The sequence below is a fragment of the Paramormyrops kingsleyae genome, chromosome 14 (assembly GCF_048594095.1).
Source record: "Paramormyrops kingsleyae isolate MSU_618 chromosome 14, PKINGS_0.4, whole genome shotgun sequence".
Lineage (NCBI taxonomy): Eukaryota > Metazoa > Chordata > Actinopteri > Osteoglossiformes > Mormyridae > Paramormyrops > Paramormyrops kingsleyae.
This window is the reverse complement of record NC_132810.1, coordinates 28,003,179-28,020,861: the sequence shown is the minus strand read 5'-3', so window position 1 is coordinate 28,020,861 and position 17,683 is coordinate 28,003,179. Positions and strand designations below refer to the sequence as shown.

At 37.0% G+C, this 17,683-nt stretch overlaps 1 protein-coding gene across 2 annotated transcripts; it reads right to left on the bottom strand.

The window, feature by feature from the left end:
* Positions 1-251: 251 nt before the first annotated feature.
* dtd2 (D-aminoacyl-tRNA deacylase 2) lies at positions 252-3,183 on the bottom strand. Of its 2 annotated transcripts, none has more exons than XM_023812590.2 (4): positions 2,972-3,183; positions 2,454-2,661; positions 2,284-2,353; positions 252-815 (listed from the first exon to the last, which is right to left on the bottom strand). In XM_023812590.2, the coding sequence occupies exons 2-4, from the start codon at positions 2,565-2,567 to the stop codon at positions 490-492; spliced, it is 510 nt and encodes a 169-aa protein (XP_023668358.2). In that variant the 5' UTR covers positions 2,568-2,661; positions 2,972-3,183; the 3' UTR covers positions 252-489. The 2 variants fall into 2 exon arrangements, with proteins under 2 accessions (XP_023668358.2, XP_072555042.1); XM_072698941.1 differs by lacking the exon at positions 2,972-3,183 and adding an exon at positions 2,922-2,960.
* Positions 3,184-17,683: the final 14,500 nt, after the last annotated feature.

Below are 17,683 nucleotides of genomic sequence, written 5' to 3'. Positions count from 1 at the left end.
TGAAATAGCAAAATGGATTTGGACATGCCCAAAAATGTTAGTTGTGTTTTGCGCTTTGCATTAGATTGTCAAAATAGAGCCATTAGTGTGACTTAGGAGTGCTCTTAGTGATAAGATAAAATGCTTTGTGAATATGAGCCCAGGTTTGTTCCCTATGCAAAGCTACTAAAAATTTTGAAAAACATCCGTCCGCAATCAGGGGGGTACAAATGTATGGGGAAAAAGAGCTGTTAATTAATCACACATTTAAATCACTTTCTTTACATTTCTTTATTTTATACAGGGACATGACAGGATTGACATTTATCTACATCACACACATAATTTAACAAAAAAAAATAATCAAAAATGCCCATTTTTGTTAAAAAAAAAAGTATATTTCTATTTTAAAGTAAATTTCTATTTAATGATCCATAGTTCATTAACATATATAATTATTCCCACTGTTTGTGAAAAGCAAGTATGAGAAGACAGAAATATATCCTACGATTAAAATTCTATAAGATGTGTATAGGGTCCATTGGTATCTAGGCTCAGTACTTGTCTGTTTCCATAGGTCCCATATTTTACAACAATACCTGCTTCAGTACATTTGCTGGATGCTGCCATCCCTTTCTCACACTGCAAGACAAACTGGTTGTATAGCCGCAATCCATCATCTTTGCCAATGTTTCCATGGTACTGCATGCTTCGGCCTTTGGCTTTGCCTCCCAGTGTGGCCTGGGGCACAATGAGTACACTTCCAGGCAACTCCAACACAGACATGTATTTCCCAGAGTCTGTCTCACACAGCTTAACATTAAGCAGGGAGTTCACTGTGGAGAGGCACAGAGCAAGTTAAATATTTTACGATGTCTAATTTAAAGATTAGCTGTCTTTTGGAAGGCCGATGAAGAAATTCTTCAATTTCTTAAAGTATACACAAAGGTATGAAAAAGTAGGTTTATGCAGCTAGCAAACATGCATTTTATATTGCAATTTTGTGACAACTGAGTTTGGCTACCTTTGCAGTGACTTGAAGGCAGGCTGCCAATGATCACCCCAAAATCTGAGGTTGAACATTATTTAACTAAGTAAATATTCCCTCTAGACATACTATGTTGATGAAAAATTACCCAAGAATATATGTATTGCATTTTCCCAACTTTGATTATACACATCTTATAATTCTGCTAACAGTCTTTTTTCTTGTAATATATTATTCAAATTAGTTTTACAGTATTCAGTAGTAACCAGTGGTGGGTGGTGATTTTTAAAATGGGGTTAATCACAGTGGGGATAGTTGGCATTACAACCAAAAAAGGTCTTTTTTCCTTATTTAAGTAGGTTAGCTACATATATGTAAATTCTGCCATCTTTCATCAAAAGATTAAGTGAACAACATTAGCTGCATGTCTGCCATCTTGCTTCAAAGCATCTAGCTAAGCTTGAACACACACAGCATAGTTAGCAAGATAACTACCAAACTACTAGTGTACTAAAAATAACTGAACTATAGTTATCACATAAGTTAAGAATTACATAAGCTATCATACTCAAAACCCAATGATAACTTCATGGGGGGGGGGAAATGGTATATGAAATGATAAACAGTCACTGGGTTTCAACAAAATGCTTCTATGCTTCTGCATGGGTCAGAATGAATGCATACTGCAAACCAACACCACCAACAGTCCAACACCATGTGAACTTATTGGTCATGAGCATTAATATTATTGGTAGTTTATCTTGTCTTGTGCAGAGAAGCCTGGTTTCCAAGCATGTCTAAAACATCTGACTGTAATCAATCTGTCCAATCAATATTGCCTAAGCAAAAACTAAAGTTGTACTCCATTTCAGAGGCTACAGCTTTCTACCACTGCATTTGAAAACCAAATGCATCACTGTAGTGCAACAAGATTGTCCCATTTTTGAAAGCTCTTTCAAATGCAATCTAGAAATATGTCCTTTTCCTCAGCTGCCCAAGAATCATTGGGTGGATTTTTACTTAAATTCTCAGCACCACTTCCCTCAAAAAATACAAGTGGACAATGGGCTGAATATACTAAATATCATAACACCTAGACAAGATCACAACCTTGATTACCCCAACATTACTGCAAGAAATGAATCCTGTGGAAGCATGCACAGAAATACTGTACTCCTAAATCAGGAACAATTTATTTTAAGCATTATTTAAAGGAGTATATCATTTAAGGAGTATATCATTATTAATGTAAGAGAACAAGAGCTTAGTGTATGAGAATGAGCATTGCTACTGTAAGTCTAAAAGGCACAACATACCCATTTTGGGAATAATATCTTCTTCTGCTCCTTTGAAAAAGCAGATAAAAATCACCATTCCCCTCTGAATCTGTGCGCACGAAAGAGAAACAAATTACATGTGATACATTCATAGCCACCTAAATATGGGCTAAAATTAACAATTCTATACAATTGACTAATGATCATACCTCTACCCACTCCGCTTCAGATTGCCCTTCCACAGGCTTGACCTGAAGTCTAGCATGTAGACACTGCTGTACCACCGTCCTAGCACGGGAAAGAGTACCTGCTTCTTCCGTCATCTTTGATCACGCGCTGACGTCTTACACTTATTTCATTCGGAGATCATAGACTGAAGAAAAGGGTGTACCACCACCAGCGGGATCAGATACGAAACTAAAATAAAAATGTAAACGGATAATAGTCATTTGACCATATAAGGTAGGATCTGTAGGAAATATTCGAAAATCGTTAAGGAAAAAACTAACAATATTCTCGAGTAAATTTTAACTTATGTCACCGTTTTCACTATCTGGGGTTTTCACCTAATTTTAAGCGTGAAATATTTTTTCTTCTAAATTATATGTTATATCTACACCCACTGTATCACTTGAATACTAGGTAAACATTTTATTATGTCTAAGCGTGCAACTTACTATCAGAAGCAAAAAGATGAAGAGGGAAACAGTTTAAATAAAATCCTTACCTGAGGATTACCCGGCATAAACTATAAGGGTAAATAATGAACGTCATCAAAAGGCGACAACAAGCTACCAGGGCGTCTCGTTTTTTTCCACTTTATATTTTTTATGGAATAAATTATTCATGTACTAACTTTTAAGGCATAACTGAATACTTTAATCCTATACAGTATTAACATTGTATTAACGTCAACCAAATAACAGGGCGACTGACGCAATTTCTGCGCATGCGCAGTCCAAATTCCAAGTGGCTCGTTAATTTCTGCTACATTATTCGAATGTTTTATAATGATATTAGCAGTAGCGTTTCTGCTAGCAGAGGCTGTTCACCAGGGTTTCTTGTTAAAAGGGGTATCCCACAGGGTTGCCCTATATGCCCTCTGTTGTTCATAATAGCTGCTGAACTGATGGCAATTTTTCTTAAAATTTCACCTGATATTAAAGGAATTAAAATACTGGGGAAGGAATTTATAATAACCCAGTTTGCTGATGATAATGCTTGTTTCTAAAAAATGAACTTATGGTCTCTAAAGCAATCAACAAAATTATTTTTTTTTCTTAAAGGCTTCGGGTCCGACTTTAAATCTTCAAAAATGTGAGATTTTAACAATCCACAATTCAGACTTAGCTTCTGTTGTTAATAGGGTTGCCACCCGTCCTTTAAAATACGGAATCGTCCCGTATTTGAGAATGAAATTGCGCGTCCCGTTTTGAATCAATACGGGACGGGTTTTGTCCCGTATTTTTTTATCATTTTTTTTTAAAGCAGCGTCTCATGCAAATCATCCCACACGCATTTTATGAAGATGCCTCCTTTCCTACTTTTGATTGGGTAATACTTGATGTCATCATTAGTTTGATTGGTCTTTTTAACTGTCCAGTGAGGAGGGCGGGTCTTTTAAGTAGGGTCTGCAAAGTGTTGGCAGAGAGTAATATTGAAAAAATGGCAGATGCTTCTCCAGGTAACCCCCCGCGTCTTAAAGTTTCAGAGCTTAAACGCAAGCGGCTGCAAAAATGCCGCAGAGAGTGGGAGGAAACAAATACTTGGCTGCAGAGTGTTAGCGGAAATTGTTATCAAGCCAACTGCACAATTTGTCGGAGAGCGTTCTCTGTGGCTCATGGTGGTCTGTCAGACGTGCAACAACATGCCTCCGGAGAGCAGCATTCCCGCAATGACAGAGCTCACAAAAATCAAAGCACAGTCAGACAGTTCTTCGTACCCCAAGTCTCTCCCGAAGCAGACATGGTAATGACAGTATAATAATACATAAATAAATAAATAAATAATTGCTAAATAATGTTAAAAATGTGACCCAGTCTGTGAAAACCTAGCTGGAGTAATTTTTTTTTGTAATTTACTGTTTTCTACATGAAATAAAGAACAGTATGTGAAAATAATAAAAATATATGTATTTAATATTAACTGAGTAAAACCATGTCAACAACTGAAATCACAGTGAAATGAATTATGGCTAAAATCAAACTTTATCTCAGAATTAGATTTGGCCTGGTTTTCACACACTGGGTCACAAATTGTAATTTGTAAATACAATGTAAGTGGATCACATTCCAATGTAATATTATGATTTGTTAAGGTTAAGTCAGACACATAAGCATTAATTTATTACATGAAACATTACATTTAATACATTAATAAACAACATAATGCCCATGTAAAGAAAATAGGGGATGTGGCCCCCGCTGCAGTATGCGTCCCTTATTTTTTTGTATAAAAAGTGGTAACCCTAGTTGTTAACATCCCGGTAAAGAAAGAGGTGAGATACCTTGTCTTAATATTAACAAGTTTCGTGGTTGATAGGGAAAATTTGAATATCATTCTGAGATTAAATGGTGTCCAAAAAACCCTGAACCACTGGCTTAACTGAGATCTGTCTTTATTAGGTTGCATTCTTTTATCTAAAACTGAAGACCTGTTGAGACTCATCTATTCATTATTTGCACAAATCACAGTTAGTAGAGGATTTTGAGTATGGGGGTGTAAACACCATAGACTTTGAATTTATAATTGCTGCCGTTAGAGTCAAATGGTTAAAAGAATGTCTTTCTCAACCTTATTCTATGTGGTATCACATTCCTAACAACATTTTTAACAAAGTTGGTGGGATTGATTTCTTGCTTAGATGTGACTTTTTAATGCCAAAAATTCCCTTAAAACTTTCTCATTTTTCAAACAAGTATTGGAGTATTTTTCTCCACATAACTCTTTGTTATAGAATAACAGGGTGATCACGATTAACAGGAGATCAATCTTCAAACCAGATTGGTATGAAAATGGTGTCATTTTTGTGAGTGACTTATTGGACTCTGAAGGGAACATCTTATCTTTTGAGGAGTTTATAGATAAATTCCATATTACTACCTCAAGAAAAGAATATGGAAAATATGTGAAGCGATCCTTGTTCCTTTATTGCATATGATTCAAAATTGTTTACAGTTGTATCAGGTCACACCCTCTCTGCCTTTCTTATGTGTTGGTGATGTTATGTGTAAGCCTGGTTTTTAAACAGAAACTTTTTGGGGACTTTCACTCTTGTCAGGGATAACATAGGATTTTCTTTTAAGAGAAAGTCCTTCTCCTTCTATTTGCCCTGCCAGATTCCTCCAAAGTTAAAGAAACTCATTTTAAAATAATATCTGCAATAAATACCCTATTAATAATTTTCTGTCGAAGAGATTTAAACTTGAGGTTGACCCATGTACTTTGTTCTTCTGAAGATGAAACTATCGATCATCTATTTTTTAACTGCTCTTATGTGAATTTGTTATGGTCAGACATTTACAATTGACTTTTTCTCAAAATTGAAAACATTTCCATGTTCACTTACAATGACATCATTTATTATATGGATGGTTTGGATAGTAACATCTCTGACACTGTTAATCTCATTATTATTCTGGGTAAATACCATATTCACTCTTGTAAGTGGAATGGAAACACTCGCTGAAGTTTATATGTCACAGAAACAAAAAAGCTCAAAAGATATATTCTTGTAAGAAATGGCAGGATTTTTTATATATACTGTATATTTGGGGGGGATGCAAGAAATGACAAGAAAGTTGGAGCCCGCACAATCAGCATACAGTTTTTGACAAGAGTGTCAGTATTGGATTATGATTGTCCGTCGGTGATTATTGACATGATCCACAACGAGCCTCTCGAGCCATTAGGTGTGTAGTTGCCAAGGAGTGCATTTTATGCTTCTGGAAAGCCTGCTTGGAATGTGCGGCCCATCTTGAGTGGCAGCGGCAGGAAGATGCCCCATCGTGCAACAGCATGAAAAGATGAGGAGGAGGGTGGCTATAAGTGAGTGATGGGGCTGAGCGGGCTGGTTACCTTATTGAGTGTGACCGCACGCTGGGGTTGCTGCTGGTCTGGTGCTGTTGCAAGGTCAGCAAAGTCCCTGGTGGTCCGGAGCCTCAAAACATTGTGGATATGGAATTCTACTACTGTCTCAGGCTGGCTGTGTCGGTGAAGGACCTTGGGATTCTCAGAATGCTCTTGGACATTATCCTGGTGTTGTATACTTCTGAGACTGTCAGAAAATGAATGACGTGGAACTTAGAATGAGAGGGGGTTTGTCTTGAGGATACCGTTCCTCTAATAAAAACGCTTTGCCTCTGTATATGTTTGTGAAACTTTTGTGAGGAGTGTGTGGGGAGTGGGTAAGCTGGCCCCCATTTCGTTAACCAGCGTATCAGTGTGTAAGAAACATTTTAAGCATGTTAAACGAAAGGGATGACATCCGATTAAGAGTCAGTTTCACAAGGGGGAAGGGGGGCAGCTGATGATGAGCCTGTATGGTCTTCCACAGATTCTGAATTATTGGAGGTCTTGTCAGCTATAGAATTTACACTCAATGTTGAGGAGATTGAAAATGACTTGCGGCAAGGATGGGAAGGTCGTGTACAGGATTTCAGTGAAGTTGAAAATTCCAATATTGAGCAGGAAGGCAGCGGTGACATAGAAATCCCACGCCTGACGGGGTTGTACAAAACCATAGATTCGATAATGTACATGTGCGCATTCAAAATATTCCGCTGCCTAGAAAAGACACAAATTTCTGAGAATACTATGAAAATGTAATCGGAGGGGTCAAAATATTATCAATGAAGCGATACCTTACATCACACAGGGAGATTATACAGAGGTCAAAAAAAGGTTAGGGGGCAGTTTGGGCGGGGCTTAAAGCTCCCCCCCCCCCGTTTATGACTTCATCACCAATGATTGACAGGTCCAGCTGTATACCCCCACCCCAACGATGATTGACAGGTCCAGCTGCATACCCCCACCCCAACGATGATTGACAGGGCCAGCCGCCCACCCCCCCGTTCCCCCCACAACCTAGCTAAAATTTAAACTAGTAATTTAAAGCTTGTATTAAAACAATGGTTACATTAGCGGGAGAACATTTTAAAACAAATTTGAGGAAGCACTTCTTTACACAGCGTGTAGTTAGAGTATGGAATAGTCTTCCTGCTGGAGTAGCGGAAGCTAAAACCATGGGTTCCTTTAAATCAGAGCTAGATAAGATTTTAACAACTCTGAGCTATTAGTTAAGTTCTCCCCAAACGAGCTTGATGGGCCGAATGGCCTCCTCTCGTTTGTAAATTTCTTATGTTCTTATTAATTACGTTTTAGGGAATAATAAAAAAGCGTATAGTAGACTGAATGTAAGCTAGCGCATACACGTTGTATTTTAAAAGAAAATGCGCGTAAACTCATTATATTTAACAGAAATGTTTAAACAATTTAACTTTTAAACAAGTAGACATGCGCCCGAGTGAAACAACGTATTTTAAGCACAAACGTCACAAGACCCAAACTTTTAAACAATTTAAAGAATACTGCGTATTTTAAGCACAAAAGACACAAGACCCAAAATTTTAACCTTTAAACAATTTAAAGAATACTGCGTATTTCAAGCAAATGACACAAGTCCCAAAATTTAACTTTCAAAAGTTAAGTACAAACGTGCCCCGAGCAAAACACTGTCAGAAGAGGGTATGCGACCGCGGTTAAGTTAGCCTCGATCATATTCGATATTCCAGTGTTCTAGCTTCAATACCTTTTCACGGAAGTAAGGTGGGGCGTTTTTAGTGATAAAATCATGTTGTCCAGTCCACAGACAACGATGCACACTGATTATTTTTTTGCTTCAAACCATTTCGTGATTTGTGCAAAATCGTGTTAATAAGTAATAAAATAGGTCCTGTCAGGTGTAATGACATGGTCGGTTAGCATTTTGGGCTCATGGCGACTGTTGCACACCCCTTTGTTTCCCAGATTGCTTTACGTACGATTTTTAATTAATTTTTGAATGTTCGAATCCGTATAATGTGCAATGGGACAATACATGAATGGGTTAATAACTTTAAAACTAGACGAGACAGGCACATCTAGTGAAGTGTGCTTTGATCAGTGGACTACAGGGAACAATGCACACCCCTTGGATTTTCAGATTATTTTTGTCTGTGATAGTTATTAATCATTGTATTGCATCCATTTAAAGTGCAATGGGGCAACACACTAAAGGGTTAATAGCTCTGGAACAAAATGGGACAACCATGTCCCATGAAGTGTGCCTTGATCAATGGACTCTGGGGGACAATGCACACCCCTTGCATTTTCAGAATAACTTTCTCTCTAACAGCTATTAATTAATACATTGTATCCATATTACATGGCATAGGGGCAATGCAATAAAGGGTTAATAGCTCTGGAACAAAATGGGACAGCCACATCCCATGAAGTGTGCATGGTTCAGTGGACTCTGGGGGAGTCAACCCAGTATTGGTTTATACTGAAAAAGTTCTGTCTTAAGTATATAAATACATGTAAAAATTATGACTTCATCAAGAACAGCCTGCATCAACAATCCAATTTTACCAAATGCATGAATGACACTGAGGCTTCGGCCTGGAAGAGTTTTGTCTCTGTTGTGAAGAACTACTTGGGTAACCACAGAGCAGACAATTATCAGAATCAGAATCGCCTTTATTGGCCAAGTATGTGAGCGAACACATACAAGGAATTTGATTCCAGTCGATGGTGTCTCTCAAGCACAACAGTATAAAAACAACAACAATATGTAAAGTCACAATGAACAATATATTGAGCAATATAATATACAGTAATGTATAATCTACAATATAAATATGTAATATGGATTTATATTTATAAATATAAAGGTAAATGTTAAAAAAGTATGTTATTTGTACATATAATATATATACAGTAGGTAGAGATTTCCACCTAACAAGATCCTCTTCCACCTTTTTTAACAAAGGAATATGATTCATCTGTACTAGATCTGAGAGCCTGGTGGAAAAATGTATGCCTAAGTATCTAAGGTTACCTGACTAAAGGAGTAGTACCTGTAGTTGTGTTTTGGAAACTACAATTCAAAGGCAAAACTGTTGATTTACTCCAATTGATGGAGTAGTCTGATATAGATGAGAACTTGTCTATAAGTGATATTGTCTTCAGAAGAGAGGTTGGTGAATTCCTAAGAAAAAGTAATACGTCATCTGCATAAAGGCTTATGTTCTGTTTTTTCTGTTTGAATTCCTTTAATATCTACATTTTGTCTAATTGCTGCTGCTAGTGGCTCAATGAAGATAACAAAAAGCGAGGGGGAGAGCAGGCAGCCCTGCCTGGTGCCCCTCTGCAAACGGAAGCTTTGGGACATTTGTCCTAACACATGCATTTGGAGAGCAGTATAGTGTTTTAATCCAGCTTATGAAGGATGACCCAAATCCAAATTTGTATAGAACTGCAAATAGAAATTTCCAGTTGACTCTGTCAAATGCTTTCTCCACATCTAGAGAGATAACTTTGGTTTCTAATTTGTTAACGGAGAAGTAGTCTATAACATTTATTAATCTACGTGTATTATTGGCTGAGTGTCTACCCTTGATAAAAACCTGTTTGGTCGTGATGTATAAGGAATGGAGTGACTTTTTCTAATCTTTTGGCAAGAACTTGGCAAATTATTTTAAGATCTACGTTTATCAGTGAGATTGGCCGGTAGCTGGATGTTACTGTTGGGTCTTTACCAGGTTTTAGAAGCAGGCTAATGTTGGCAGAGTTCATGTTTGAAGATAGCGTGTGATTGTTCTGAATTTGAGTAGCCATTCTGATAAAAACGGGTGCTAGCGTTAGCCAAAAATACTTTGTAGAATTCTGCTGGGAAACCATCTGGACCTGAAGCTTTATTATTTGGTAGAAATTGTATGGCTTCATTGAATTCAGATATTGATAGAGTAGAGTCTAGAACCCTAATTTGTTCATCATTTAGTTTTGGCAGATTTATATTGCTAAGAAATTTGTTGATGTCATCATCAGATGTATTATTCTGTGATGAGTATAAAGCTTTATAAAACTCTTTAAAAGATTTATTAATTTGTTCGAGATCATGAGTTACATTCCCCGTCGAGTCTAATAGAACAGATTGTTGTTTTTTCTTTATTGAGTTTTAACTGGTTAGCAAGGAATTTCCCAGATTTATTGCCTTGTTCAAAGTTTTCCAAATGCAGTCTGTTTACCAGAAATTGTGTCTTCTTATCATTTAATTCATCCATCCATTGTCCAACCCGCTTATCCTACTGGGTCGCGGGGGACCGGAGCCTATCCCGGAAGCAATGGGCACGAGGCAGGGAACAACCCTGGATGGGGGGCCAGCCCATCGCAGGGCACACTCACACACCATTCACTCACACATGCACACCTAAGGGCAATTTAGCAACTCCAATGAGCCTCAGCATGTCTTTGGACTGTGGGGGGAAACCGGAGTACCCGGAGGAAACCCCACGACGACACGGGGAGAACATGCAAACTCCACACACATGTGACCCAAGCAGAGACTCGAACCCAGGTCCCAGAGGTGTGAGGCAACAGTGCTAACCAATGCACCACCATGCCGCCATTTAATTCATTAAATTCCAATTTTAGTTTTCTCAGGTTGCTAAGTGTCACGCCCACGGGGGCGGGGCCCGTCAGGTGCACCACATCAACAGCCAATTAACCCAGTTTAAAAGCAGAACAAGCGCCAGTGCTCCTTGCGAAGTATTGAGCCGATGTTTCCATGCCTTACTGAGCGTTTTGCCTGTCTTCTGTTTACCCGCTTCTCCCTGCCTTACCTGTTATCCTGGTGTATGATCCTTCCCTCCTTACCTTCCCTCCTTAGACCTGCTCCCGTCCGGCCACGTCCTTCGTCTTCTGCCCTCGTGTTCCCTGTTCCAGTCTCTCTTTGTCGGACGGACCCCCCTGGCAGCGACCCCGGATCACGTACCTAGACCCCGATTCCAGCGCGCCGCTTCTGCACCCCTGCTCCGCCTCTCCGAGTGGGAGGTCCCACTCGGGTCACCTGCCCTGTCCCTCATCATCTGGGTAGAGGAACTGATCTCCTCAATAAACCTTTCTGATCCCTGCAATTCTGGATCTCCGCTCTCCTTCTTGCCAATCCGTGACACTAAGTATATGCTCTTGCGGTGAGGAAGCATACGCTGTTTCTAGTGATTTAATCTTCTGTTCTAATTCTGCAACATATGTTTTTTTATGTGTACAGTAAGATATTATTTTTCCTCTCACTACTGCCTTTCCTGCTTCCCAGATAATACATGGTGAGACTTCTGTGTTTAAATTTTTTTATTAATAGAAATTTCGGCAGACATTCATTCACTGGTAAATACACTTTCTTAAGTACAAACATAAAACTTACATTTTAACAATTGAACATTCAAAAAAAAAAAAAACTAACAGTCATAAAAATAATTAAACAAAAATTAAACACCCTTTCCCCAACCAACCACCCACCAGTGCTATCAAATGGTAAAAGTAGGTACTCAAGGCATAGTAAACATATTAATCACAAGTTTGTAGAAATGAAATGAAAGGGGACCAGATTTTTTCAAATAGCAAAATCTTGTCTATTAGGGTCTACCTGATTTTTTCCAAATGTAATGTACCCATAATTTAAGAGTTGGAACTTCTTTTTTCTTCCAAAACAAAAGGATAAGTTTTTTGGCAGAGATTAATCCATATGAAACAAACTGTCGTTGTACCCGTGTAAGTCTCAAAAATTCTTCGGAAACTCCAAATATAATTAATATAGGATCAGGTTCAATTTGAATGTCTAATGTATCTGAAAAGACTTGGAATATTTTGTTCCAGAAACACTGTAATTTGGGACACAAAACATAGGAATGAGACAGATTGGAATATAAAAACTGACATTTGTCACACAATGGCGACACTTCTGGAAATAATTTATTCAATTTACACTTGGAATAATGAAGCCTATGAAACACTTTAAACTGAATGAGACAATGTCTTGCATTAATGGAACATCTGTGAACCAGTTCAAGACTTTGTTCCCAAATTTCACTGGGAATTTCTACTGCAAGTTCTTCTTCCCAGGCAGATTTAATGTTCTCCATAGATGGACTTTTCACCTGTTCTAAACCCTTGTAAAACAAGGAAATGGTACTACCATCTCTAAGACATCTTTCCAGAAATGTGTCCAGATACATGGGTGACGCCGTGACCTAATTAGAAATGTTACACTTCACAAAGTCTCTTATTTGAAGGTACCTAAAGAAGTGATTAGAAGGAATACTGTATTTTTCACCCAGTTGCTGAAAGGAAGCAAATTTTCCATTTACATATAAATCCCCTACGTTTCATAATCCTACATTTTTCCAAAACTTAAATGCACTATCTAACATCGAAGGGCGAAAAGAGGGGTTAGCTGAGATGGAGAGCAAAAACGACATTTGGGTGAATTTGAAATATGTCTTTAACTGTTTCCAGAATTATGAATAACAGGATTATGGTTATAAAGTGAACTAATTATACCTTTAGGTGATAAAAGTATTGCATTAATCGAATATGGAAGACATTCCTCCTGTTCCAATACCAGCCAATTCTCTACCACTGAAATAAAATCTATCCATGAAGTCAAGGCCCTAAGGTTTGCAGCCCAATAACAGTAAAGAAAATTAGGGAGGGCAAGTCCTCCCTGCGTTTTGGGTCTACATAGGTGGTGTTTAGAAATCCTATGGGCTTTATAGTTCCAGACAAAGGGAATCAGGATAGAGTCCAGTTTTTTGAAAAAAGATTTGGGCAAAAATACAGGAATATTCTGCACTAGATACAAAAATTGCGGGAGAAACATCATCTTAATTGCGTTTACCCACAAGAGAAATAGGAAGTGTTTTCCAGAAATTGATCATGAATTTAAGTTTAGACAACAGGGGTTGAAAACTTTTTTGTCACCTCAATTCCTAGGTATGTAAATTGTTCTGAAGTCTTAAAGGGCAAATGCTGAAGCCAAGAAGAATCTTTGATATTGACTGGCATCAGCACGCTTTTGTCCCAGTTAATTTTATATCCTGAAAATGTGCCATAGTGATTAATCAAATTAAGAATATTTGGAATGCTACTTTTGGGCTCAGAAATAAATAAAATAACATCATCTGCGTATAATGCTACTTTATTATCAGTACTACTAGTTTTATAGCCTTTAATTCCAATATGTGTTCTAATAGCCTCAGCTAAAGGCTCAATCGCTAATGTGAACAAAAGTGGTGACAATGAACACCCCTGTCTTGTACCTCTGTGTAATTCAAAACGAGAAGACATTGTTTGATTTGTGAGAATTCTTGCACATGGACTGGAGTACAACAATTTAATCCATGAAAGGAACTTCATGGATATTTTTAATCATGTATTTCAAGGGAAGTGGAATAGCTCTAATGATTTGATTAAATTCTCTATAAGGGCATTTAAGATTTTCGACAAAAGAATTAACTTGTAACAAATTACCATTTTCATCCATCAAATCTGTCACATATAGGACTTTTTTGTCATACCATAAAGTCTTTCTGTTAATTACTATGGTTCTATTATTCCACAAGGTGGAGCTATGCGGTGTAAAGTTGTGAGTGAACATCATTTTCCAATAGAGCAGTATTTGTTTATGGAAGTCAGACAGTTTGATTCGTAATTTAGATATTTCGAAGTCGCATCTTTACAAAAACTTTAATCCTCCAACATTTTGAAAAATATATTTTGGTATGTGAAACCATATAGAATTTGGTTGAGTTAAAAAGGCTTTTATCCAGTTTCTTTAATACACCAATCATAGCTTCAAAATCAGCAGCTTTTAGCCCACCACATTTGTAATCTTTAACCATCACAGACTTTTTAAGGTAGTGTCTCTTATTCTTCCATATGAAATTAAAAATGATTGAATTTACCTTTTTAATCATTTGAGGGGGATATAAAGAGATTGACAGGAATATACTAATTTTGATAACCCTTCTGCTTTTGTTAATAAGATTCTGCCAATAATCATGAGCCAATGGTTGAGAGATCTTTTCATACTGTCTATTTTTTCTTCAATGTTTAGTTGTTCTCTCTTATTTCTATCTTTGCACACTATTAAACCTAAATATTTTATTTCAGTTTTGACCGGGATGGAGCCTATATCTGTCTCAGCACATGGATGAAGAGATAGTATTTCACATTTCTTTAGGTTTAGACATAATCCTGAAGCTTTAGAAAAGACTGAAATTATATCTTATGCTTTTTCAATTAATGATTTATCTTTAAAAAAATTACTGTGTCATCTGCAAATTGACTTATTTTAAATTCATAATCAAAAATAGTGATTCCTTTAATTTGAGGGTGGTTTAAGATTAGATATGGTAACATTTGTGTACATAAAATGAATAGTTTTGGCGAAATAGGGCAACCTTGTCTAATACCACGTGACATCTTAATATTTGGTGTCATTCCAGGGTTGAGGGAGATGTAGCTATAGATATCACTATAAAACATTTTTATAATCTCACAGAACCCTTCTCCAAATCCGAGTTTTTTGAGTACTGTAAACATAAAACCGTGTTCCACAGTATGGAAGACTTTGAAAAAATCTATAAACAATACAGGATCAGTCAAATGTGATTTTGAATATATCTTCCTTTAATAAAAGCTGATTGATGCTCTCCGAAAAGTTTCCCAATTATATGCTTTAAACAATTTGCATACACTAAAGCCAGAAGTTTATAATCATTACATAGTAAGGTTATTGGTCTCTAGTTGTCTAGCTGCAATGGATCTTTGTGTGGTTTTGGTAATAAGGTTATTAGTCCTGTTTTCATAGTAGGGGACAAACATCCTTTCTTAATACATTCCAAAAGCACGTTATATAGTAGCTTTTTTATATCTGCCCAAAAATGTTTTTAAAATTCGGCTGTTAAACCATCTATCCCAGGTGATTTTTCATTTTTCATTTGTTTTAATGCATTTTCAATTTCTATTTCAGTTAATTCTTCTTCCAGTATATGTTTGTCTTCAAAATCCAATTTTTTTAATATTTTTGTCAATTATTTTAAATAAAAGGTCACAATCTGATTAGTTGAAATTTGATTTATATAAGTTACTATAGAAGAGATGAATTTCTTCTTCTTCTTTTTTTACTTTTATTTATTTGGGACAATGCACATTAATGAACAAACACTACAATGAAATAATCAAGTAATGATTGTAAATGAGCCAGATTATAGCACAATCGCTAGTTTACATCTGTAGTCCCTAGACAGGAAGGTATGACATACTAAAACAACATGAAATTATCAATAAAACAATAACAAAAAAAAAAAAAAAAACTAAAAATGGAAACACAACTGAGTACTTTTAAGATGTTTTTTAAATGTACTGTAGGTGGGGCATTCTCTCATATTTCTCGGGAGATTGTTCCAGAAATGACTCCCTCTAACTGATAAAACCGTTTGTCCAAAAGTTGATTTCCTATAAGAGATCTGAAGCTCTCCTCGAGAACCGATTCTAGTTACACGACCTATATCCGGTATCTTTTTAATATATGTGGTAAGAGGGGGTGGAGCTAGTCCATTCAGTACTCTATAAATTAGACAACAGTTTTTAAAATTAATGAAATTTTCAAAATTAAGCAGGTTATATTTTTCCAGGATTTTGCAATGATGAAATGACATAGGCTTTTGATCAAGGGTTTTTATAGACTTTTTGAATAATATCTCTAGTGATTTTAACACTGTGTCTTTAGTGAAGGACCAAGTTGTAATACAATAATCTATATGTGAGAATATCATAGAGTGTAAAAAATTTTTTGCTGAGGTTAATGACATTGATGATCTTATTTGTTTAAAATTATTTATATTAAATTTGATTTTATTGGCTGTTAGTTTTATATGTTTTTTAAAAGATAATGTCTGATCCAAGGTGATGCCTAAGTACTTAAACTCTTGTACAATATCCAATTCTGCATTACCCAGGAATACCTTTGACCGCTCCAATTTTATAGGTTTTTTAGTGAACATCATTACGACTGTTTTCTTTTTGTTTAATAATAAGCAGGATTGCAGGAGCCAGTGCTGAATGTTCACTAGAGCTGATGTAAGAGTAGAAGAGGCCTCTTGTATGCTTTTAGCAGATGTTAAAATAACAGCATCGTCGGCATACATTTGTACATGTGTCATGTTTGCGGGCGGCTCGGGCACGGGAACGAGGCATAGTGCAGGCACAAAAAAAAGGGTGGACGCACCACTTGCGGCTCAAAGAACAAAACAGGGTTTATTTAACTGAATTAAGAAAAACACAAGGAAGGGCTAACAAAACAAAAGGACCACGAGGGGTCAAAAACTAACGCTCAAGACAGTGAGCCACATGACCAGACAGGTAACAGGGGAGAACAAAGACTAACATAAAGAACGGGATGACCAGCGATGCCTGCTGGCCAAACCGGGAAGGGACACGGTAGGACCACAGCAGGGGCTGACCCTGACAACATGTACGCTTTGACATACATTCGGCAAGTCGTTTATATATAAAGAGAACAGTACCGGTTCCAAAATGGAGCCCTGTGGGACCCCTACTGAGCAGTTAAGGTAGGGTGACAATGAATTCTACACACATGCAGACTGTCTTCTATCGGAGAGATATGATTTAAACCAAGTTAATGCGGTTCCTGAAAAGTTATAATGGGTTAGCTTGGGCAGAAGTGCTTGATGGTTCACTGTATCAAACGCCTTCTTAAAGTCCAAGAAAACTGCACCAACACAAGTGGTTTTATAAAGTGAGGATTTCACTTTCTCCACAAGGACACTGTTTGCCGTCTCCGTGGAATGATTCTGTCGAAATCCAAATTGCATAGGGTGTAAAAATGAGTGCTTGCTGAGATATTTATTCAAAGATTTAGCAATCCATTTTTCTACTACCTTAGATATCACAGGGAGAATACTGATAGGGCGGTAGTTAGAAATGTTCGTTTTGGCTCCAGATTTAAAAATGGGTGAGACTACAGCCACCTTCCAGACTGCTGGAACTGTCGCCATTTTAATAGATAAATTTATTAAATTTGTTATTGGGCACACTAAAGCGTCTTTATGAGTTTTTAGAAAGCAAGTGTTCAAACCGTATATATCTTTGGCTTTAGAGGTTTTCATTGATTGGATTATATTTGCCACTTCAAGATCGGTAATTTGTTCTATATTAAACATCTGTTGTTCGCGGTCGGGAGACTTACAAGCTATTTCTGACATGCTTAAACCCTATGCTTATTTCGTTAACAGAATTAATGAAGAATGTGTTAAATTCACTTGCAAGGTCTTTTGGATTAACTATCCGTATGTTGTTCACCTTTACTTCTAATCTA

Excerpts from the sequence above, each read along its gene's own strand:
- dtd2 (XM_023812590.2), bottom strand. The coding sequence starts at position 2,567 with ATGACGGAAGAAGCAGGTACTCTTTCCCGTGCTAGGACGGTGGTACAG. Across the intron at positions 2,354-2,453 it reads CTGAAGCGGAGTGGGTAGAG|ATTCAGAGGGGAATGGTGAT; the intron begins GTATGATCATTA and ends TCGTGCGCACAG. Across the intron at positions 816-2,283 it reads AGATATTATTCCCAAAATGG|TGAACTCCCTGCTTAATGTT; the intron begins GTATGTTGTGCC and ends GCCTCTCCACAG.